We start from the raw sequence: 25,087 nt of genomic DNA on the forward strand, positions 1-25,087 counted from the left end.
TGGGGTTAAGCCAGCCTCTAGTGGCTGTCTTCTGGGCACCCTCAGAGCACTAAGTAATAACAAAAAAAACGTGCTGTATAGGCGCTCAAACAATAATGTAGTAGAGAACCTGGTTCCACTAAGCAGCTCAACACACGTGAAGGTACCTCCAAACCTTAACACAATAACATGCGGAACAATGGGGTGATGAAAGTAGAAAGGTCACAACAGACAAGACCCAGTGGAGCGCTTAATAAAATGAATAAACTCACCCTTATATTAAGAGATATAGATATGGGAGAATCTGGAGGGAAAGAGATATAATAGAAACAATGGTGCAGTATGTATGGACTTAATGGTCTTAGAGAGAAGAATTATATGATAACAAACTCACATGGTACAGAGCCTGAAAAAGATAGGCTCAGATCGTAAGCGCAGGGGTATTTTAAAGCAAATACCGAGCTTCTTTAATGACTATGTGACAGTCCTCAAAGGCTGTGTGGCAATCCTCAAAGAAAGGGAGAAAGAAGGACAATGGACCGGAGTCCTAGTGTATTATCCTCAACCCAAAATGATGTCAGAACAAATACGAATGCTTGCTCACCTTTAAAAGAGCCAATCCAAACTGGGCTCTCAGTATAATGGCTCTACCCTCAGAGCACTATAGTGTCAGGAAAACCGCTTTGTTTTTGTGATACTATAGTGATCCTTTAAAGGAACACTACAGTGTCAGGAATACAAACGCTGCTGCTGGGACACCTTAGGTCCTGGCATTCACGTGGATGTTACTTTGACAAGTACCAAGTACCTAGAGATTGTTACAGACAATGTAGACCCCTTCATGGCAATGGTGATCCCTTGCCACACTGCATAAAATGTTTCAGGAATGGTTTGAGAAACATGCTTTTTTTCTGCAAGCCCTCAGTCTGTGCCAGTGAATACTCCAATCAGAGGCTTCTCAACGAGACGTGCACACTGATCACGCACACTGATGCACACTGATCACGGCTATGTTTCCCATTAAGCTCTTGTTCAACTCATTGAAAAAAGGGAGAATAGTACAGCATGTCTGCCTTTTCAGTTAGCTTTTGTTAGTGGCTCTTACTGTGCCTCCGCAGTGTACCTTTTGTGGTTTTTCAAAAAAAAAAAAAAAAAGAAAAGTTGGAAATAATCTCTCTCACCTTTGTTGAAAAAGTTTTCAAACTTGGCTATTTTGACCTAATACTTATCAAATCACTGTTTAGTGAATGGACTCTTGTGTATGCCTGCTTAATTTTTTTTTAGTGAGAAGACACATAAATAGTAATAAAAGACTGGGGCAACAGGGAATAGAGACCTATCTATATAAATAAACTGCCTCATACAAACTGTACATCCATACACACACACACTGCCTTATACATACACACACACACACACACACACACACAAACAAACTACCTTGGACATATATATAACACACACACTGCCTAATTCATACATATACATACACACACACACACACACTCACACACACACATACACTGCCTAATAGATACACACACTGAAAGTGCCTTATACATACATGCACTCAAATTGCCTAATACACACATATAGATACTTGTGGTTTTGATGATGTGGCTGTGAAACACTGATGCACACAAACACTGACACACTGACCCATACATAAACACTGACCCATACACAATCATACTGCACACGGGCACACACACTTACCCATAGATAAACACACTACCACACACAAACTGACCCATGCACAAACACAGTGCACACTGACCCATACAAAAACTCAACGACAAACACTGACTCATACACAAACTACACATTCCCGGACACTCACACAACTCAGATTACAAGCCTGTCCCACAATCACTCTGCCCTTTACAGTGTGCAGGCCCCCGGGATTTGACGTCATGCTGAATCCTGGCGGCCATGAGTCCTGATCATTGTGAGGAGAGGTTAGATGCTGTTGTTCCTCGCACCTCTTGTTGTCCTGGCACACCTGCCAGAGATACCCTCCCTGTCTGGCACCAACTCCCCCCAAGGCAACCCTAAAAGAATAAAAAAATTCTGCTCGGTGCACTGAACTGTCCCTGGTGTCAGAATATATAAATTGTACATCCCTAATACTCACAAACTGCCTAATACATGCATTGAATTACTTGATGATTACATACACCAACAGACACACACTGCTTAATACATACACTCACACTCACAAACGGTCTAATGGATACACACTATCTACTACATACACACACATACTGAGTGTCCATAGACACACACTTCCTAATACATACATACACACACACTGTCTAATAGACACACACTACTTACTACATACACACACACACACACTGTCTAATAGACACACACTACCTACTACATATATACACACACACTGTCTAATAGACACACACTACCTACTTCATACACACACATAGTCTAATATACACACACTAACTAATACATACACACACAGCATGCTGCCTTCCCTCATATACTCAAGTTGGGGCTGGGGGCACTGGAGTCAGCTCAGCTCAGCCATTGTGGTACCGGCTTTCCCCTGTCATGAATCCAGTCTGTAATATGCTCGCTCACACAGGCAGTCAAGAGACAGGACAATGGATGCAGCATGTGTAAGCTCTGCCCTTAGCTGCCCTCCTCTTCTAAGAACTTTATGTTAGAGGAAGGGTCTTGGGAGGAGGGCCAAAGAAGACTAGGAGGCAGAGTCAACATGTTTGGGGTGGGGGAGAGGCTAACTTGGGTGAGTGGGGTTAATGTATTGTGGGCGGGGTTATTGTTGCAGCATACATGCTTTGTTTAAAGCATTTCAAAGAGAACTTTTACTACAGAAAGGGCAGGAGCAAAGAGGGGCATGCACCGGGGGCGGGGTTTCTGTGATTGCTGTCCATTACTGAACAGAGCCAGCACGTTTTAATGGGAGATTCAGATTATTACAGCTACTGCGGGCGCCCCCTCTCACAGGGCTCTCCTAATGGAAGCGCCGGCCCTGCGTGCATTACTTAAAGGATCTGCTGCTAATTTCTTGGTGCCAGATACCACAGGACACATTCAAATGCCTTAATGTGTCAGGGCTGTTTTGGCAGCACGAGGTGGACCTACACGATATTAGGTAGATGGGTTTAATCTTGTGGCTGATCAGTGTAGTATTCATCAACAAAAATATATAAGCAAAACCCAAAATCTTACCTTAATAGAAGTTACTATGTTAAAACCTATTTGTTTACACTAAGTTAATTGGTGCTTGGCACCCTATATTTTTTTTGTTTGTTATTTGGTTATGTTTTGGATTGTTTTCTCTTATTCTTACAAGCTTGCGAAGCTAAGCTATGTTTCTCTCTTTTACTTTTCGCTAAGTGGAGATAGTCCGCAGACACGATGGCTCCAAACACCCACCTCTGCACCCTCATAACAACCAGGGGGCGCGACAGAGGCGAAACTCGCCCCTAAGGCTATGAGGCTGCTACATTATGAACCCACATGGCCACAGAGAACCGATTACAGGTCATGGCACTAGCACATAGTCCCAGCATTTAGTCCACAGCGTATTACGCTTTAATTTTTCCGATAGTCCCTACTATTTCATACTCCCCGCGTCACACAATACATAATAATTGGTCTTCTGATCTTCTGGTAGGGGCCTCCAAATCCACGCGCATAAAAGCGGAAGGCAATGCACCCCATGAATAGGGATACCTACCCAGCAAATGAGGAACACTCAGGTCACAGACCATACACACGATGGAACACCCATACCAGATTATTGTGATTATTTAAACCCATAAAACCCTAAGCTCACCAGCCAGACTCTTACTATGTGTCATGTTATGTTATACTGGATATTCTCTATCTGAAAATGTTGTTATGCATTAAATGATTTGTCCCCTCCACGGAGAAGGGTTGAGAACAATAAAGAATTTAAAAAAAAAACAACAAAAAAAAATATTTGTTTAAATATACATATGGTTTTAGGAAGAGGCGTAACAAGAAACCATGGGGCCCCGGTGCAAAAACTGCCCTGGGGACCCCCCATACGACTACCCCCCGCCACTACCCCCATATGTCTACCCTCCCCTCCCATACATTGCCCACACATGCAGACAAACAGATACACATGCAGACTGTCAGGATCGGGACAGGGATCCAACACGCAAAGTACAAACAGGACAGGGTACGTATACCGGACCTTAGAATGGCCGGACTAACGTACGGAGAGTAAAGAGAATGGTCAGAAACAAGCCGAGGTCGAGGGAACGAGAGGACAGGTGAGCGAGGAACAAGCCGGGTCAAGGATACCAGAGGGAAACAGAGTAAGTCAAACTAGCCGGGTCGGAACCAAAGGAATAACTGAAATCGCCAGAGCACTGTGTGACTAGACAGGCTAGAACCACGACAGGGCAATGAGTGAATGGGAGAAACAGGTTTAAATACCCTGGTTACAGTGAGTATGCCCGCCTCCGACGAGTCCTGAGTGGCTTCCAGTCACTTGAGTGACAGATCGGTCCGGACTGACGTCATGACGTCGGGCAGCGTGCGTGACGTCATAAAATGAGACGGATCCCTCGCGGCCGGCGTGAGAGTGTCTAGGGGAGCCGCGAGGGATGGAGGAAGCCGACCTGCTGGAGGAGTAAACTACTAAGTCTCTACCTCTTTCGGAGGTAGAGGCTTCAGGTACCCTGACAGTACCCCCCCTCTCAGATGCGCCCACCGGGCGGAAGGAACCGGGACGAGACGGAAAGCGTGAGTGAAACGCCCTGCGAAGGCGAGGAGCATGAACATCCTCTTGTGGTACCCAACTTCTCTCCTCAGGACCATATCCCTTCCAGTCGACCAAATATTGTACTCTCCCCCGAGAGATACGAGAATCAATGATGGAGTTAACCTCATACTCCTCCTGACCCTCCACCTGAACAGAGCGAGGAAGGGCGATCGTGGAGGAGAATCTGTTACAGACTAGGGGTTTCAACAATGAAACGTGAAAGGAGTTAGGGATGCGTAAGGCAGCTGAGAGAGCTAGACGATACGCCACTGGGTTAATTCGAGTCAAGATCCTGTAAGGACCAATATATCGAGGGGCGAATTTCATGGAAGGTACTTTAAGCCGAATATTCCTAGTGCTTAACCATACTCTATCGCCTGGAACGAAAATCGGAGCCGCCCTTCTACGTTTATCGGCGTGTTTCTTAACCATCATAGAATTGTGTAGAAGAATTTGTCGAGTCTGATCCCACAACTTCCTCAAATTGGCAACATGTACATCAACCGACGGTACACCTTGGGAAGGAGAAACCGAGGGAAGAATAGATGGATGAAAGCCATAGTTCATGAAGAAGGGGCTTGAATGAGTAGAGTCACAAACGAGATTGTTGTGCGCAAACTCCGCCCAAGGAATCAAACCGACCCAATCGTCCTGGTGTTCGGAAACAAAACAACGTAGATATTGCTCAATCTTTTGGTTAGTACGTTCAGCAGCTCCGTTAGACTGGGGATGATAGGAAGAAGAGAAATTTAATTTAATACCTAGTTGAGAACAAAAGGATCTCCAAAAACGGGAAACAAATTGGGACCCTCTGTCAGATACGATTTGGGAAGGTATCCCATGTAAGCGAAAAATCTCCCTCGCGAATATCTCTGCCAACTCTGGGGAGGATGGAAGTTTAGGCAAGGGAATGAAGTGGGCCATCTTGGTGAATCTGTCAACCACGGTGAGGATAACAGTCTGTTTTTTAGAGATAGGTAGATCGACAATAAAGTCCATGGCCAAACAAGACCATGGTTTCTCTGGTACCTCTAAGGGATGCAGGAATCCACTTGGGAGCGTATGAGGTTGTTTGGTCTTCGTACACACTTCACACGCAGCGATGAAATCTTTAGTATCTTTACGTAAAGCAGGCCACCAGAAGTCTTTAGAAATCAAAGCATACGTCTTGCGGATACCAGGATGTCCCGCCATCTTGCTGTTATGGAAACATTGCAACAGCTCCAGTTGAAGAGTAGGAGGAACGAAATGTCGACCCTCAGGAGTCTGTTTAGGTGCAGCTTAATGATCTCGGCCAGTAACGGGGAATGAATCCTGAGATTCGTATTAGCAACAATTTTGCATTTAGGAACTATAGAAGAAAGAATCGGTTCAGATACAGTGAAAGGTTCATATTGTCGAGACAAAGCATCGGCCTTAGAGTTCTTAGAGCCAGGTCTGTAAGTAAGCACATAATTGAAATGAGTCAGGAATAAGGACCAACGAGCTTGCCTAGAGGACAAACGCTTAGCCTCCCCAATATAGGACAAGTTCTTGTGGTCCGTCAAAATAGTAACCGGATGTAAGGTGCCCTCCAATAGATGTCTCCACTCTTTCAAGGCTTTAATGACTGCTAACAATTCCCTGTCTCCGATGTCATACCTGCTTTCAGGCCCAGAAAGTTTCTTGGAAAAAAAACCACAAGGATGTAACGGTTTATCCACCCCCAACCTTTGTGAGAGAACGGCACCTACTCCTGTCTCAGAGGCATCGACCTAAAGTAGGAACGGCAAGGACGTATCAGGATGGACTAATATTGGAGCAGAAGCAAAAAGTTCTTTGAGATTTTTGAAAGCAACGAGAGCTTCAGTAGACCAAGTCTTAGTATCAGCCCCTTGTTTGGTCATATTGGTAATAGGTGCAATAATAGAAGAGTAACCCTTAATGAAGCGCCTATAATAATTGGAGAACCCAATAAACCTCTGGATAGCCTTGAGTCCCTTAGGCAATGGCCAATCTAGAATAGACTGGAGTTTGTCAGGATCCATCTTAAAGCCTTCCCCAGAAATCACGTATCCAAGAAAATCTATCTGGGTCTGGTCAAAGCTGCATTTCTCCAATTTGCAGTATAAGCCGTGTTGTAGAAGTTTGTGTAATACCTTTCTGACTTGTCTATGGTGGGTCTCAATCTCTCTAGAGTGTATGAGAATGTCATCCAGGTATACAATAACACAATCCTGTTGAAATTCCCTAAGAACTTCGTTAATCAGATCCTGGAATACTGCTGGTGCGTTACAAAGGCCAAAAGGCATGACCGTGTACTCATAATGCCCGTAGCGGGTATTAAACGCAGTCTTCCACTCGTGACCTTGTTGAATTCTCACCAAGTTATATGCCCCTCTGAGGTCCAACTTGGTGAAAATCTTAGAACCTTTTAGCCGATCAAAGAGCTCGGTAATCAAGGGGATCGGATAGGCATTCCTAATGGTTATTTTATTCAAACCTCGGTTATCAATACATGGTCTGAGTGAGCCATCCTTCTTTTTAACAAAAAAAAATCCAGCCCCGGCGGGAGAAGAGGATCTCCTAATGAATCCCTTGTCTAAATTCTCCTGAATATACTCCTCTAAAACAGAATTCTCTTTAATGGATAGAGGATATACATTACCCCTGGGGGGCATGGTGCCGGGCAAAAGATTAATTTTACAATCAAAGGTCCTGTGTGGGGGTAGTGTATCAGCGTTCTTCTTATCGAACACTGCTTTTAAGTCTATGTACAGAGGAGGTATCTGTCTCCCTGTAGACTGGGTAGAACTATCTGATGTGTTAATCATAGCCAATGGAGACACCCTGCGTAAACACCTCTCCTGACAACCCTGGCCCCATGAGATTATCTCCCCTAATTCCCAATCGATAATAGGGTTATGTCTCTTTAACCATGGGTAGCCCAGGACTATGGGAACAGAAGGAGATGAAATGAGCATAAGTTCTCCTCGTGTAAGATACCAATAGCTAAGTTAATGGGTATAGTCTCACGAGAGATAACAGGCTCAAGTAAAGGTCTACCATCTATGGCCTCAACGGCCAAGGGTGTATCCCTTAACTGGGATGGGATAGTGTGTTTAGTAGCAAAGACTTGGTCGATAAAATTCTCAGCAGCTCCGGAATCTATCAAGGCCATGGTCTTTAGCATTCCCTTCTCCCACGTTAAAGAAATTGGTAGCAGAAGCCTGTCTTTATAATTATGCGTAGAGGACAAAATAGAAACACCCAAGGCCTGTCCTCTAGAGAAACTTAGGTGCGGGCGTTTCCCGAGCGAGTAGGACAATTCAGACGCAAATGACCTCTGGCTCCACAATACATACATAAACCCTCCCTTCTCCTGTACTGCCTCTCCTCTTCAGAGAGGCGAGTATTGCCTATCTGCATAGGTTCAGGATACAGTGAGGTATTGGAATCAGGACTTTGAAATGTAGGGGCTAATTTAAAGGCAGGTCTGAAGTTCCTCTCTCTAGTGTTCTGTCTCTCTCTTAAACGCTCATCAATACGAGAAATGAACGAAATTAAGTCCTCTAAATTCTCAGGAAGCTCCCTAGTAGCAACCTCATCAAGGATAATATCTGATAGCCCGTTCAAAAATACATCTATATAAGCCTGCTCATTCCACTTGACTTCTGCCGCCAGAGACCTGAACTCTAGTGCATAATCCACAAGTGTTCGGTTCTCCTGTCTCAGGCGCAACAGTAATCTGGCTGCATTAACCTTCCTACCAGGAGGGTCAAAAGTTCTTCTAAATGCAGCTACAAAGGCATTATAATTATCTACCAATGGGTTATCATTCTCCCATAGTGGGTTGGCCCATCTCAGAGCTTTCTCAATGAGTAGGGTGATAATAAATCCAACTTTCGCCCTATCTGTGGGATAGGAGCGAGGTTGTAGTTCGAAGTGGATACTAATCTGGTTCAAAAAACCACGACACTTCTCCGGTGAACCACCATAACGTACAGGTGGGGTAATACGGGAAGAGGCACCTACAGTGGCTACCTCTAGACCAGAACTTACAGGAGAGATGGAAGTAGTACGGATCTCCTCAGGTGGGTTATTGGCACGAGATAATAGCGCCTGTAGTGCTAGTGCCATCTGGTCCATTCTGTGTTCCATGGCGTCAAACCTGGAATCAGAGGGACCAACCTGACTGTTTGTACCTGCAGGATCCATTGGCCCTGTCGTAATGTCAGGATCGGGACAGGGATCCAACACGCAAAGTACAAACAGGACAGGGTACGTATACCGGACCTTAGAATGGCCGGACTAACGTACGGAGAGTAAAGAGAATGGTCAGAAACAAGCCGAGGTCGAGGGAACGAGAGGACAGGTGAGCGAGGAACAAGCCGGGTCAAGGATACCAGAGGGAAACAGAGTAAGTCAAACTAGCCGGGTCGGAACCAAAGGAATAACTGAAATCGCCAGAACACTGTGTGACTAGACAGGCTAGAACCACGACAGGGCAATGAGTGAATGGGAGAAACAGGTTTAAATACCCTGGTTACAGTGAGTATGCCCGCCTCCGACGAGTCCTGAGTGGCTTCCAGTCACTTGAGTGACAGATCGGTCCGGACTGACGTCATGACGTCGGGCAGCGTGCGTGACGTCATAAAATGAGACGGATCCCTCGTGGCCGGCGTGAGAGTGTCTAGGGGAGCCGCGAGGGATGGAGGAAGCCGACCTGCTGGAGGAGTAAACTACTAAGTCTCTACCTCTTTCGGAGGTAGAGGCTTCAGGTACCCTGACACAGACAAACAGATACACATGCAGACACACACATAGATAGACACACATATACAGAGACACACACATACATACATACAACCACACACATACACAGAAACAAAGACAGACATACAAACACACACATATACAAAATATTTTAGTTGACATAGATTATTTTAAGCAAACAAATATGTTTGAATGACTATCTGTTCCTGTCCAAATCTGAGATGATTAAATTGTGTATACGCAGAAGTAAATTCACACTGACACATGCAGTTCAGGTTAAAATAACTTCAGAAAATTTAATGGCATCTGGTTAAAAAACGGGTATGCAGACCCTTTTAAAGGCAATATTACATCATCATAGAATATCAAGATAACAACAAATAAACATCATTAATTGGTCTATGTATTAAGTGGTAAGTTAAATGCCCTCCCATCTATATTAGTAATTGGCTCAAGTACTAAGTGGTTAGTGGGGCATCCTCCCATCATGGGATGTCGTCATTTCTGACAGGGATGGGACATAAGATTTGAGGCGCCATTGTTGATTAGCACGAGGCTCACTCGATGGGAGGGGGAATCTGGCAGCCAGCCATTTTGAGTACTTGGCACCGTTTTAGCTTCAAGGTTAGTTTCTCAGGCTTTTTAGAGAATGGACATAACATTAGAGCAGTTTCTCATAAGCTAGCTATTGTATACTTTGTTACATATTACAGGAACTTGATAATTCCGGTGTTAGTCATATTCTTCTAGAAAATACATACAATACATTCTCTTTCTAATGTTCTAAATGCTGCTAGGAAAATCTGTCATATAATGAAGTTAGATAGAGTTAATGGAGAAATTTAATACAGGTTAAATAAAGGTTTTTTAATAATTCTACATCATAGTCACCCTCCTGTTTCCTACCTTTTAGTGACTTTCCCACTCTGACTCCCTCCTCTTCCTCCCGCGTGGCTCTCTCTGTTTGCTGGAAGGAGTGACCGGGCTGTCAATTCCTCCCAGCTGTGATGTCATCACAGGGGGCCCAGTCGCGCTGTTAAAAGCGCCACTGTGCTGACCGGGCCCCCTTGAAATTAATTTCCATATTTGGTGGCACTAAGAGCATGGGCCACCGATGGACCCTTTAACGTACGGCCCCGGCGGTTATATTCTTTTTGTATCTATGTAACATGTAATTATATTTTAAATTGTGATCTTAGTATATACACTTTGGTCTTATTATATACATATTTATCTTTACAGGTTTTCCATTAATTATGGTAAATATAGTGAGTACCAGTTTTTTAAATATTTAGATTATGGTTACTAATGGTATATTTTTAGTACAGACAATTAAATGAATTCCCACTTTGGACTATAATGTCATGTTGGATTAAATATTTATCGATATTGATTATAGATTGTTTAGCATTTGCCCTTAAGCAAGATGGAGGACTATTCCTGAAATTGGCAAGCTAAAACTATTGGTGAGGATATGCAGGGCCGGACTGGCCCACCGGGATACCGGGAAATTTCCCGGTGGGCCGTCGGCACCTGGGGCCGGGCAGACAGCTGGGTCTGCTGGCCGGCGGCCGCTGGCTGGGGAGGTCTGCTGGCCGGCGGCCGCTGGCTGGGAAAATCTGCTGGCCGGCGGCCGCTGGCTGGGGAGGTCTGCTGGCCGGCGGCCACTGGCTGGGGAGGTCTGCTGGCGGCCGCAGGGGGAGCAGGCTCCTCTATCTCTGCTCCCCCGCCCTCGCGCGCAGCTTAATGAGACCGGGGCCGGAATATGACGTCATATTCCGGCGCCGGTCTCTTGCTAGCGCGCGAGGGCGGGGGAGCAGAGACAGAAGAGCCTGCTCCCCCTGCGGCCGCCAGAAGACCTCCCTAGCCAGCGGCCGCTGGCCAGCAGACCTCCCCAGCCAGCGGCCGCCGGCCAGCAGACCTCCCCAGCCCGGGCCCGCCGGCCAGCAGAAGACCTCCCCATGCGTCCACTAGCCCACCCAGCCGGTCACCAACAGGTAAAATATGTAATTCTGTCAGTGTCAGTGTGAGTGTATGTCTGTGTCGTGTGTGTGTGTGTGTGTCTGTGTCATGGTGTGTGTGTCTGTGTCATTGTGTGTGTGTCTGTGTCATTGTGTGTGTGTCATTGTGTGTGTGTGTCTGTGTCATTGTGTGTGTGTCTGTGTCATGGTGTGTGTGTCTGTGTCATGGTGTGTGTGTGTGTCTGTGTCATGGTGTGTGTGTCTGTGTCATGGTGTGTGTGTGTGTCTGTGTCATTGTGGTGTTTGTCTGTGTCATGGTGTGTGTGTGTCTGTGTCATGGTGTGTCTGTGTCATGGTGTGTGTGTATGTGTGTTTGTGTCATGGTGTGTGTGTGTGTCTGTGTCATTGTGTGTGTATGTGTGTCTGTATCGTGTGTGTGTGTGTGTCTGTATCGTGTGTGTGTGTCTGTGTCATTGTGTGTGTGTGTCATGGTGTATCTGTGTGTCTGTGTGTATTTAAAAAGTGTTTTTACTCACCTTTTTTTTTCTCCCCACGCCGTGCTGGTCTCCCCTCGACTGGCCCTGCCTCTATGGCTGAGATCATCAAGCATGATGATCTGAGCCAATCCAATGCTCTGCCATAGGATTGGCTGCAAAGGTGCTGCACACTGTGCAATCACGCTGTGCAGCACTGACACAGGAAGCACCTCTAGTGACTGTCTGAGTGACTGTCACTAGAGGTGTCACTAGGAAGCAATGTAAACACTGCATGTGAGTATGCGTAATGTATTATTAAATTAAAAGGACCAATATTATATATTAGAAAAAGAAATATATATATATATATATATATATATATATATATATATATATATTACTCAACCATCTGGGGTGGCAAGACATTGCCTTACATATTACATACGGCAATATATGGGGCAATGACTTATGGGGCTGGCATAGATTTTTTTTTTTCCAGGGCTGCTTTGTATCCCCAGTCCGGCCCTGAGGATATGATGAATCCGTGACGAAAAACCAGAAGTGATGTCAGACGCCGAGACAGACGAACTTTCGCCCACGTGATCAGCTGATTAAAAAAGCGGAGTATTTAAACAGCAGCAAGTCAGACACACATTCATGCACTGAGGAAAACACGTGGAGAGTTGAAACGCATCTGCATGTGAGAAGGACTGTGTGTTACCATAGAGGAACTTATTTTACACAGCTCCCTTTGCAATATTTTATTTGCTTTAATAAAGTGTCATTCTTTATATACTACTTCTGCATTTCCTGGATCTTCTGTGATCGGCAAACACATACTCCAGACCTTCAGCTCTGCCTTGGGCGCAATATACAGAGCCTGGCTCCGCTCTGTAATCTGTGAGTGTGATTTTACACATGCTATTTGCTTATTGTTTCTTACAGCATACACTATGTGCTGTTTTATTATTTTGTCATTGTAGACTGTACATTTGGAACATCAACTGCACATACCTACAAGTGTATAAGTATTTCCTTTGATATAAAGCACTTAAGTTCTTTCTGTACGGGAGAGGTTGTGTTTTGTACCTTGTACCTTGTATCTAAGTATTTTCCTGTTTAAGACACCGTTTTAGCTTCTGCTGGTCACTTCTCACTTGATCTGTGAATAGTCTCCTAGACATCAATCATCTCTTTGCCCATCAATCATCTTTTTTTTTTTTTGAAGCCCCGGACAGAATTCAGAATCAAGAATCAAAACAAACATTCTCTGCCATTGTGCATTTTGGTTGGTCTATGATTCAACTACATTTAGGCTCAATCAATTACTCAATCGGACCAAATTCAGACAATTTTCAAACAAAACAAAATTCCAATGTATTACTCTGTTTTAAAATTAATTTACAAAAACTGCCTTATAAATAGCAAAAGACAGCAGCCTCTATTATCTTTACTTTGTTCATTTTTACTAGTTTGCAATTCATGTGCAATTCATTTCACACCGGATTCCGTTCTTATTGCTACGATGGGGCATTTTGCTGGAATCCATAATATTTGATGTGCAATATCTGTCAGGTGATAATATCCTTTCCTGGGGGTATCTTTTAATGATTTCTGTGAATATTCCTCTTGACAGGGCTGTATTTCAACCCACACTAAGTATATGGTCCTCATTACTTATAGGCAAAAACTCACTAGCTACATTCTTCTGATTTTAAGGGGTACTAAGGCATGTAAAACAGCATGAATTGGAGATTACTGTTTAAGAAAAAAATTCTTGATTCTGCACCTAATTGTACAATACATTCATGTGTTCAATACCAATTGAAGAATAATTGAATAACAGCTAACATACATTGTCTGGAATTAGTAAAGAAGATATATGAGGAATAGTTGACGCAGACATGAAAAAATTAGATATCTTAATAGTAAAGACAGCTTTTTTGTAAAGGATGTGTCGTGTGCATTTTTGTTGTTGTTGTGATAATAGAAATAAAAAACATGTTTAAGATTTAAGGTAAGGTGTGTAAATCTGCCTCTCAAATCCATGATGGATTAAATACCCATAATCTCCAATCTGGTTTGGGAGGATCAGATGAGTTGTAATACATCAAGAGATAGAAAGCAACAAACCGACCAATTGAAATGTACACGTTTAAAGGAACACTATAGTGTTAGGAATAGTAAACTGTATTTCCAACACTAAAGCCTCCTCTAATGTTAGTGTCAAGGGGTAACCCAATGCGCATGCACTACGAGCTCTGGGTCTCTCTAAAAATTCAATATTTTACATTGCATTGTTAAGGGCATAGGGGCATTGCACACAGACAGCTTCAATACGGTGAAGTGGGCTACAAGCCTGTAGTGTCCCTTTAAGGCATAACAAGCTATCTAAGATAACAAATATACACATTATAGAAGCATTGTTTCATATGGAAACAATTATATTTCACTATATTACTACATGCGTAGAATGTACTTTATAGTAAAATCTAGTGTTTAATGGAAATAATATTTAATATTTAATCAAAATGATTTTCATGTAAAATGCAAACATCACATACTGATTTATTATGTATATATGTTGCAGTACACTAATTGACCCATTTTTCCACCCGTTTGGTCCAAGTTCAAATCTGTACAAATCCCATTCAGCTGTACTGAAAAAATCGAATGCTTGTTAAGCAAAGGACAAACAAAATGATTAATTAGTGATTTGCCAAACAAGATTAGGCACAAGTCTAATTTGTTTTGTTCCGTGCATGTCTACATTACATATCTTCTATAGAGGTACAATTGTTATACAGTCAGAATAGCATTTTATTTAATTAATTGGCTCAGAACAAGCAATTCAGTTCATTTTAAGTCAAACACCTAAAAAAAAAAAGCACCATAACCACTACATCTCTGTAGTAGTTTTGGTGCCAGGAATCAAAACTTGTATAACATACAGGTATCTCACAGTGGGTAATCAAATTACAAGTTCTGCTATTGGTACTAAGATTTGCAGGAATACACAGTATGTATGTTGCAACAGTGTAAATGTTCTCTATTTACTTACTTACGTAAGTTGTGTAAAATGTTGCAAACAGTATGCAGGTCAAACTGCCAAAATGTTGAAGTATAGGTTTAGGGAGTATATTTACAGGTAGTTCTCAGTTAACGACTAACCGTTTTACAGACTGCTAGTAAATACGACCAGCTCTCTAACACAGGGAATCCTCTGAATATGAGTCTCATAGCTGGTCTATGTTCGAGGGAATTTCTCCCGAACATAGATTCGAGGGATTCCCTATGCTAGTGAACTGGTCTATAAACAAATATGAAAGCTAACTTTGGCCAGGGTTTGTGTCTAAGTGACCACTAAAAAAAGAAAGGACATACCCCATTTTAATTACCCTGGGTTGTCTACTTTTTCAAATATTATGACATGGCGGGGGAAATTCCCATACCTTGACTTCCATACGGTCTCAAAGGCAACATAACCAATCTAGCCAATTTCAATGTGCAAAAATGGAAATGAGCAAGTCTTATATTTGACCCTGTAACTTTCTAAAACACCATAAAACCTGGACATAGGGGTGTACTGTTGTACTAATGAGACATTACCGAACACAAATATGAGTGTTTTAGAGCAGTAAAACATATAATGCTGATGATATAATTAGTGAAAGGGCAGTTTATTTGTGAAAATTGTAAAAAATAAATATGAACGCTAACGTTGGCCAGTGTTTGTGACTAAGTGACTACGAAGAAAGAAATACCCAATTTTGAATACCCTTGGTTGTCTACTTTTTAAAATGGTATGCCATGATGGGGGTAATTTTCATTCTTGGGCTGCCATACTGTCCCAAAGGCAACATAACTAATCTGGCAAATTTCAATGTGTAAAAACGGAAAGGGGAAAGCGCTATATTGCACCCTATAACGTTCCAAAACCACATAAAACATGTACATGGGGGGTAATGTTGTACTCATGAGACATTGTTGAACACAAATATGCGTGTTTTATTGCATTAAAAGCTAACAGGATTATAACATGTAAAGTTAAAATGACATGCAGAACTAATATGTGTGCATGAACTTAACATGAAAGAGGTAAGTTATGGTTGAGCAAACATATAGCTCAAATTCTAGGCTTTGTCTTGGTTCATAACTTGGACAATTTCCTCCGTCCTTAAGGGGATAAGACCATCCATCAAAGGGACCAGCATTATTTTCATTAAGGTACTGTGTTAAGTGTCCTAGGTTATGTTGGTTACGTTTTACATTTTACATACCATAGGTTGAATATTATGGAACATGGCATGTTCATTATGCTTATGTAGTGTATTCTGTTTTACAATACAGTCAAATTTGTGACGCAACCAAATAGTTTAGGAAGCCAATTAATAAATGGATTACAATATGACCTTATATAGACATTGCTGTTGTGGCAGGACATCGTCTACCACACAATGCTTAAGATGTTGCACTCTTTTTTAGCGTTGACGTCATAGCTTTCTACTATCCATTCATCAAGAAATGTTTTTTACGATAAATATAAAACAAAAAATATAATAGAAAAAGTACACAGTTGTAACTGGTTAAAAAAAACTATAAATCTGCTATTTGCAACTTTTGCTGCCATTTTACAACATACCACACTGACTAGCTAATGGAAGGACGAAAGGTGTGACTATCAACCACCACTTAAGATTGATTGCAAGACAATCTTTCATAGGAAGCAAGAACTATTTAGTCCAAACCAAAACTACCTTTTTTTTTCCTTGGGGAATTCCCTATTGTCCTTCTTGCAAAATGAATTCTTAACATAGTTAAACTGCCCATTTTATCATCATAAAAAGAAAGACCACTATACAGTCAATGAAAAACACATGATATCTAACATTTACCATATGTCAAACTAGACCTCTTGAGTGCAGGAAAATTAGATAATTTCATTCAGGCGTTAATAAATATGATCCAAACGTTACTGCTTGGCATGCCTGTTTGCACTTTTGTTCCCTTAGATGATTATAATGATCAGTAGAAACTCCATATGGTTCAAACTTTTCCTTCTGAAAAGAACTAAAGGGCCAATTTATAAAGTATTATACAGCTGTACAAAGACAAGAATGTCCTTGCTTATGACATATTTACTTGGTAAGAATGACTTCTGTACTTAAGAGTACTTAAGGAAACATGCACGAACTTTAAAAAAATGTATGCAATAGCTTGATAATATAATCTGGTAAAATAGTCTCAGGCACCTGGAGTCGGATTGTATAATGTACACAGTTCACATGGAACGTAATAAGTATATGTATGCAAAGACATGTCGACTAAGATGAGTAATACCAAGTATTTGAAATGTGCTGGTATTCCAGCTATTTTTTTTGTTTGGAGTTTGTTAATAATAAAAAAAAAAAAATCGGTTTGCTAACAAATAGATCACCAAAATTCCATACTATAGTGATGTTACAGTTTGGGCAATTGCTTAAGTTTAATTTACATTTTCAAATAATATTCATATGTGGGTATGTAGGCTCCAATGTTAGGGATTTGCTTAGGCATAGTCGTTGGTACATTTTATATACCTGTAGATGTATGTATGTATGGTTACAATATTTGACACTTAGTTACAGTTACTTAAACTATATACACTAAAGGGGTGAATGAATGGGTGTGAGAAGATACCCTTGAGCAGTGGTTCCAAACCTTTTTTTACTCATGTACTCCATGGAAGCTTTTTTCCATAAGTTGTTCCCCTTATATTAGCAAAATGTTTGTAATTAATATAGTTGCTTCCCCCCCCCCCCCCCCCATCTCTGCTTTTTGCCCTAGGCTCCCCTAGTAACCCAGAAATTTGGGCTGCCAAAGCCACATGTTCCAGGGGTGTAACTAGCCCACAATACACAAGTGCAAATAACTCTGTATGTGCATAGTTTTAAGAAGTAACACGGCACATACAGGCTCCTACCACTATGACCACTTCAAATCACTGAAGGGGTCATGGTGGTTGAAGTAACCATTTAAGCTTAACAGGATAGCACAAATCCAGTGTAATAGTAATGTAATAATCAGTTAAAAATACTAAAATAACAACTGTATGTTGGTAACTTAGTCCCATACTAGGAATGATGACAACATGTCAATTTTCTGTCTCCTTTGCGAAGTTGTTTCAAGTTCCCCCTGAAGCTAGCGAGCTAGCTAGATACAGCAACAAGCAAAACTTAGTCTTATACTAGAATCATCTCCTACACCGTCACAGCGAGGGTAAACACACTGCTATTACTGCTGTTCTGTCTCATTCAGTAGCTACAGTAACAAAAATCCTGATTGGAAGTATAGATTGTTTGACTGCTCCTTTTTGTTTCTCTTCAATTGTCAGTTGTCACTCGATCTGTGAATCAAGTCAGCATTGCCTGGTTGTCTCCTAACCACCAATCAGAGATGCATATGCCTTCTCAGCAATGCCAATGTGCGTCTGGCCACAGAAAGAAAGAAGGCTGACCTTGGGCCATGTCGCCAGCTGATTCTGGCCTACAGGCCCCAGAATTGACATCTTTCTACCCAGAAATAACAGACCACAATTTACCTAATTCCGTGGTTCTGACCGTGATCAAGGATCCCGTGCTCGAGGCAGTGCCAAGTTCCCCTCAGGTGATTTTACCTTCTGTAAATCTTTTTTTCCATTGTTTGATTGCTGCTCACCAGTCCCATTTTTCCATGCTTGGACAGAGATTTCTTCCGATGCCTGGATTCTGCAGATGATTAGAGGATATTGCATAGAATTCAATACTTCCTCAAGTCAACGGATGACACCCTAACCTCTCCAGCATCAAAACCTCTTGTTCACCAAAGAGATCCAGAACCGGAGAGAGAAAGGACCATTCGACCTGCCTCCAGACCAGGGGGCTTCTTCAGCAATATCTTCCTTGTATGCTAGAAGATGGAAGATATGCTTCTGGCCATCATCCTCCTTCAACTCAACATGTAGGTATGTTATCGACAATTCAAAATGGAGGGAATACATCTATTGAGGGAATTGCTTCAGGTAGGTGATTGGTTCACTCGCCTGGAAATCAAAGACACATACCTCTTTGTGCCCATCCATCCAGAAAGCCGTAGTTCCTTCAGTTTTGGTGGCAAGTCCAACAGTGGCAGTTCATGTGCCTGCCATTCGCCCGGAGTACAGCCCTATGGTGCTTTAACAAATTGCTCATACAGGTCATCACTCATGTTCAGGCACAAGGATTCGATGTATTATTATTACCTGGACAACATCCTCCTGTTCTTGATGTTACCAGACAACATACATAGTTTCTCTGCTGGAATATCTTGGGTTGTTGGTAAACCAAGACAAATCTGCCTTGCCCCTTCCTGACGAGTAAAGTTCCTGGGGTTTGAAATAGATTCCAGAGAGTTCTGCAGTTACCCAAGCTGAAAATAGCAAACATCAGGAAGGAAATTTGCAGAACTCTTCAGAGAGATTCCCTTCCACTCAGACGCCTGGCTTGTTTCTCCTCATCCATCCAAGCAATATTTCCAGGCCTTTGTCATTACAGTGCAAGCAATGATTGACAGCTTGCTATCACAGATTCCCCACTTCATATAATCAACTAGTCCCACTGACAGAGGATATGCGCATCGAACCATGATGGTGGCTCATGTACATGCATGTGTGGAATGATCGTGCGATTTTCAGCCCATCGGTCTATTCTATTACACTCTGTGTGTTGGATCTCTATGTATTCCTGACAGCCTTACTGCTCTAAAACACTCATATTTGTGTTCAGTAATGTTTTATGAGTACAACATTACCCCCCATGTCCAGGTGTTATGGTGTTTTTGTAAAGGCACAGGGTCAAATTTGTCAAATTATTTCGTTTTTAGTAGCCACAAACCCTGGCCAAAGTTAGCATTCATATTTGTTTTTGCATTTTTTACACAAAAAAATGCACTTTCACTGATGGTATCATCGTCTTGATACATTTTACTATTTCATTATTTTTTTTGCCAATCATATTTTATTGAAGTAGTAGAATTACATGTTAGTAATTTGTGACAGTAAAGTTTAAACATTAGGTAGTAATACACACAGCGAATAGTCATGGCTATCAGACACGGGATGCATGGTAAGTAATGCTTGTCTCATACAAGATTGTAATGCCTCATTTTAAATTAAAAGGAAGAAAACAAGAGTATGTATACAGTGCTTAACATATGCACTATGGATAAAGAAAACAGGCTAGTCTCAAAGGATCACTATAGTGTCAGGAAAACAAAGTGGCTTTCCTGACACTATAGTGCCCTGAGTGTGCCCCCACCCTCAGGGTCCCCCTCCTGTGGTGCTGAAGGGGATAAAACCCCTTCAACAGCTTACCTTTATCCAGCGCAGGGCTCCCTTGTCGCTGGTGACCTCTCCTTCCCGTCCGATGTCAGCTCCCTAGTGGAGCGGAATGCGCATGCGTGGCAAGTGCCGCGCGTGCTTTCAAAGAGTCCCTATGGACGCTCTGCGCGATGGATGCGAAATTCGCATCCAGCGTTGCAGATGCGCCTCTAGTGGCTGTCCGGAAGACAGCCACTAGAGGCTGGATTAACCCCAAATGTAAACATAGCAGTTTCTCTGAAATTTCTATGTTTGCGTCTGAAGGGTTAAAACCTGAGGGACCTGGCACCCAGACCACTTCATTGAGCTGAAGTAGTCTGGGTGACTATAGTGTCCCTTTAAGCACTGAATGCTGAGTTAGCAAAAGAGAGTGCTATATATAATATATTTTTACAATTTTTCAGTGTCTGGGGGACTGCCTGACAACCCAGGATGGGATGCCAGGCAGTCCCCCAGACACGGATTGCCGGAGGAGGTAAGTGGTGGTTGGCTCATGGGGCTCAAAACCGTTACGGCATTCTATGCCACTGCAATGACTTTAAGGTCCATTATAAGGGTGCCCCTAACCAGTCATAGAACACTGTAACTGCAGGAAGGAGTTAAAGAGAAATTACTATGAATATTATTGTTATGGACACACCAACAATATGGAGCTCCTGGTAAAGAGAAACATTAGAATAGAAAAGAGAGATTTAAGCCCAAAATAAGGATTGTCCCTCTTAATAGAGAAACTTGAGGGTATACGATGGGCTATGACAATAAATACTTTGCAAAGTAACTTATCTGAATGTGCTACATGATTTCCAAATCTAGATTTTCATTCTTGTTTCCTTTCACGCTAAGTAGAAAAGCAGAACTTTGAATAGTCAAAAACTGAATGGAAAAATGCTGGAGGGAATGCTCTGCTTTTCCTTATCTCAGTGTGACAATATTTCCTTTCTGCCGCTCAAGGAGATTTCTTTTTCACGCAAATGTAGTGGTAAACCACGCATATGGATGGAGCTGGGCCAAAGCCATTATATGCCATTATACGTTTCAGCATTTTATTTAAATAATTTGAGTCAAATAATAAACCTTTTACTGGAGCCTTGTATTTAATCCTACTCCCATGCCTGCAATACTCAATCCTAGAGAGGCATATAAAGAAATTACATATAAAAAATAAATTAAACTAAATACGAAACATAGGTTTTAATTCCATCCTACCTATGAACCAGTGTTTAACTCGGTCTAGAGCCACATGCTCACAAACATCTACCATTGCCATAAAGTGTTTATTTTGAAAAATTCTAATTGAACTTAAAATTAATTAAAACAATTAAAGGGGATACTCTAACGAACAGTACCACTACAGCATAATTTAGTGGTTCTGGTGTAAAGAGCCTGTCCTTGCCACCTCTTATGGATGTCGCTTAGAAAGACTCGTGTGCTGGTGCAATCTTTGCAGGGCCAACATTTGGTGTCTCCATGTTCTGCATGATAATACTAAATGCTACGCACAGAGATGTATCCCAATGAGGATATGCTGGTTGGTGCAGTGCAGCAATTGCTGAGCTAGTGCACTACCCTCCAATGCTTCCCTGTAGAGAAACATTTTATTGAATGAGATCATCAGTGAGCCTGCGTACTGGAAGAATGAAGGTAAGTAAATTTGTTTTTGTTTTTCTAAATATTTAGAAGTGTGAGGGTGCCAATCTAAATAGCCCCTAGTATATTCTAACATGTTTGTGTTCCAAATGCATGATTTTGTTCCGAGTGCTGCAGTGTTCCTTTTAACAAAAACAGCTAAATTGGAATAAAAATCTTTAAGTCAGCTATGTTTTCAATTTAACAGTGATTGTTTATTGACTCAAAAAATTAAATAAAATGAAAAACATTTGTGTGAGTGAATGAAAGACAGCAGTTGCATTCATTTCTTTGATACACACAGACGCTCAGTGTGCATATGCTCTCCTGTAAAGTTCTCCAGTGGAGATCTCAGGGGAAACAAATATTTTTGATCAACTTTTCATTTTTTCCCTTTTTCTTAAACCCTCTTTGCAGTCTTTTGTTTTTTTACTTCATTTTTATCTTAATATGCACAGCTGTGATGGAGTACTGTACAACGTTAAGCCAGACAGGGCTCTATAAAATGATTACTTCACGCTGGAGGACTACTTTTTGCCAGACAAGTACAATGTACATTAAAGTACAATGTCTGTTAGATATTGACAGATTTTATACTGGAGTATAATACACTTGGGATCATTCCTTGTTCTAAAATTGCAAAACTACTTATATTATAAAATTATATTATATCTGTAATTTTCCTATTGTTTCGCCAGATGACCTTACTGATTGAAGAACTGAGTTCTTATCTACACATTGCTACATACATCTACATCAAGCATGTCAAACTCAAAGGTTAACACGGGCCAAACAAACAAGGTTTAAGTTTATGTGGGCCGCAAAAAACCCCCAAAACTTCAGTTTTCATAGAAACGTAGGTTTATTTTAAAAAGTACAGTGTAAAAAAAGTTGCCAAACTGACACTGGATGTCCTCACGCTCGTAGGGCTTAAAAGTAAACAAAAGAGAGAATTTATTTTAAGGCGACGTGCATTTCCATATACCGTATTTTTCGCTCCATAAGACGCACCTCACCATAAGACGCACCTAGTTTTTAGAGGAAGAAACCCAGAAAAAAAATATTCTGAACAAACTGTCCCATAGTGTTTCTTACTATGGGACAGTTTGTACAGAATATTTTTTTTCTCCCCTGTCCCATAGTGTCCCCCCCTTCCATAGTCTTCTCCTCTCTCCCATAGACTTCATCTCCCCCCCTCCCCACAGACTTCATCTCCCCCCCTCCCCACAGACTTCATCTCCCCCCCTCCCCACAGACTTCATCTCCCCCCCTCCCCACAGACTTCATCTCCCCCCCTCCCCAGAGACTTCATCTCCCCCCTCCCCACAGACTTCCACCCCCCCCTCCCCATAGACTTCATCCCCCTCCCTCCCCATAGACTTTATCCCCCTCCCATACTGTCCCCCTCCCCTTGTCCTATAATTACTTACCTGTCTTGCAGCGTTGGCCGGCAGCACAGGGCGCACCGCGGTAGTGGAACTTGAATTTCATGTTCCGGTTTCCGGCGGGACTGAAAGGAAGTGCGCACTCAGCTTGTGCGCACTTCCTTTCAGTCCCGCCGGAAACCGGAACATGAAATTCAAGTTCCACTACCGCGGTGCGCCCTGTGCTGCCGGCCAACGCTGCAAGACAGGTAACTAAAGCTTCATATTCGCTCCATAAGACGCACAGACATTTCCCCTCACTTTTGAGGGGAAAAAAAGTGCGTCTTATGGAGCGAAAAATACGGTAACTAATGTTTCAGTCCAATTACCTTGACATATTAAGAAATGTTTGGTAATGGGACTGAAATGGTAAATGTATGCTGTTGCACAGCTGTAAAAAACAAATGACGTTATCTTGTTGATTTTGAAGTCCTATGATTGTGTTCTTCACTTTGGCTGAGATCATCAAACTTGATGATCTCAGCCAATCCAATGCTTTCCCATAGGAAAGGATTAGAAGGCTATTGCGCATGTGTGGCAAAAAGCTGCTCGGCCAATCAGCTTCTCCATGTGGAGCGTTCACCTCCCTCCCCCCAATTTAGTACACTGCCCCCTCCCTCCCCTAATTTAATACACTGCCCTTCCCCCAATTTAACACACTGCCCCTTTCACCACTCTAATACACTGCTCCCCTCCCTCAATTTAACACACTGTCCCCACTCCCACCACAAGAATCAGACAGGAAATATCGTTCCTGTTTTGCGGCTGTTCGCAGCCACAGCACAAAGCGGCCCCAGGGCTGACGGGCCTTTAAATATATAAATTGTGGGCCGCATGCGGAGAGCAGGCTGCAAGTTTGACATGCTTGATCTACATGATACAAGACATTCACATAAAAAATATTCACCACTTATTTTCTTTGAATTTTGATTGCACTCCAATCTTTTCTTTTTTTTTCATGTTTATCACACATTAGGGAACTAGGCCTCTGGCGTTACTGCAGACCCCCAATCAGGCTCTGCTCATGCCCCTCTTCACTCAAGCTCTGCAGGTTCTACGTGCTCTGACTTTATACGCTATATATGTACAAATCTTTAATATGGTGTTACTGCTACAGTAACCAGAACGCCACAAACAGAATCTTGGCCGTTACCCACACAACCTCTGAAAAGTAAATAGTTGCAGTGAATGTTGACAATAGTTTAGGTGGTGTTAGTATACAACCTCCCTTTCCATCAAGTTCCCCTGCCTTGTTTATCTTACCTATTTCACAATTGTGAAGAGAAAGAACAGTAACTCCTATTTCCGCTATATATATCCAGATGTTACTTTCACATCATGCGATGTCGTACGGATAGTGCTTATAATATCTCTGTGTTTACCTGCATGTTTCTGCATTTCTCTTCTCCATCTGCTGATTAAGATTCTTGGCTATGGCCGTGAAGCTGTTACTCATTCTGCACATATCTCTGCTTTGGCATCCTAAAATGTTATTAAAAGTCGCCATGATACTTCTTATCTCCAACAGAAGAATATGATGAAATGAATGTTCCATGTTAGTCAGCTGGTTCACCAAATACGTCAAACACATTTTGGCTAGTGTCTGCAAATAAAACAAGAATACACATTTAGTACACTCACTGTGGTCAAAAGGAAAATAAATGAGAAGAGTGACAAAGTCAGGGCATGGAAAAGTAGCTTAAAACCTA

At 42.1% G+C, this 25,087-nt stretch overlaps 1 protein-coding gene across 1 annotated transcript in view; it reads right to left on the reverse strand.

Moving 5' to 3' along the window:
• Positions 1-25,087, reverse strand: part of VEPH1 (ventricular zone expressed PH domain containing 1) — a 446,092-nt gene that overhangs the window by 236,326 nt on the left and 184,679 nt on the right. Inside the window, exon 7 of the mRNA XM_063442580.1 lies at positions 24,761-24,981. Within this exon, the coding sequence (XP_063298650.1) occupies positions 24,761-24,981 (221 nt within the window). The remainder of the gene's footprint in view (positions 1-24,760; positions 24,982-25,087) is intronic.

Source organism: Pelobates fuscus, chromosome 2 (genome assembly GCF_036172605.1).
Source record: "Pelobates fuscus isolate aPelFus1 chromosome 2, aPelFus1.pri, whole genome shotgun sequence".
Taxonomy (NCBI): Eukaryota; Metazoa; Chordata; class Amphibia; order Anura; family Pelobatidae; genus Pelobates; species Pelobates fuscus.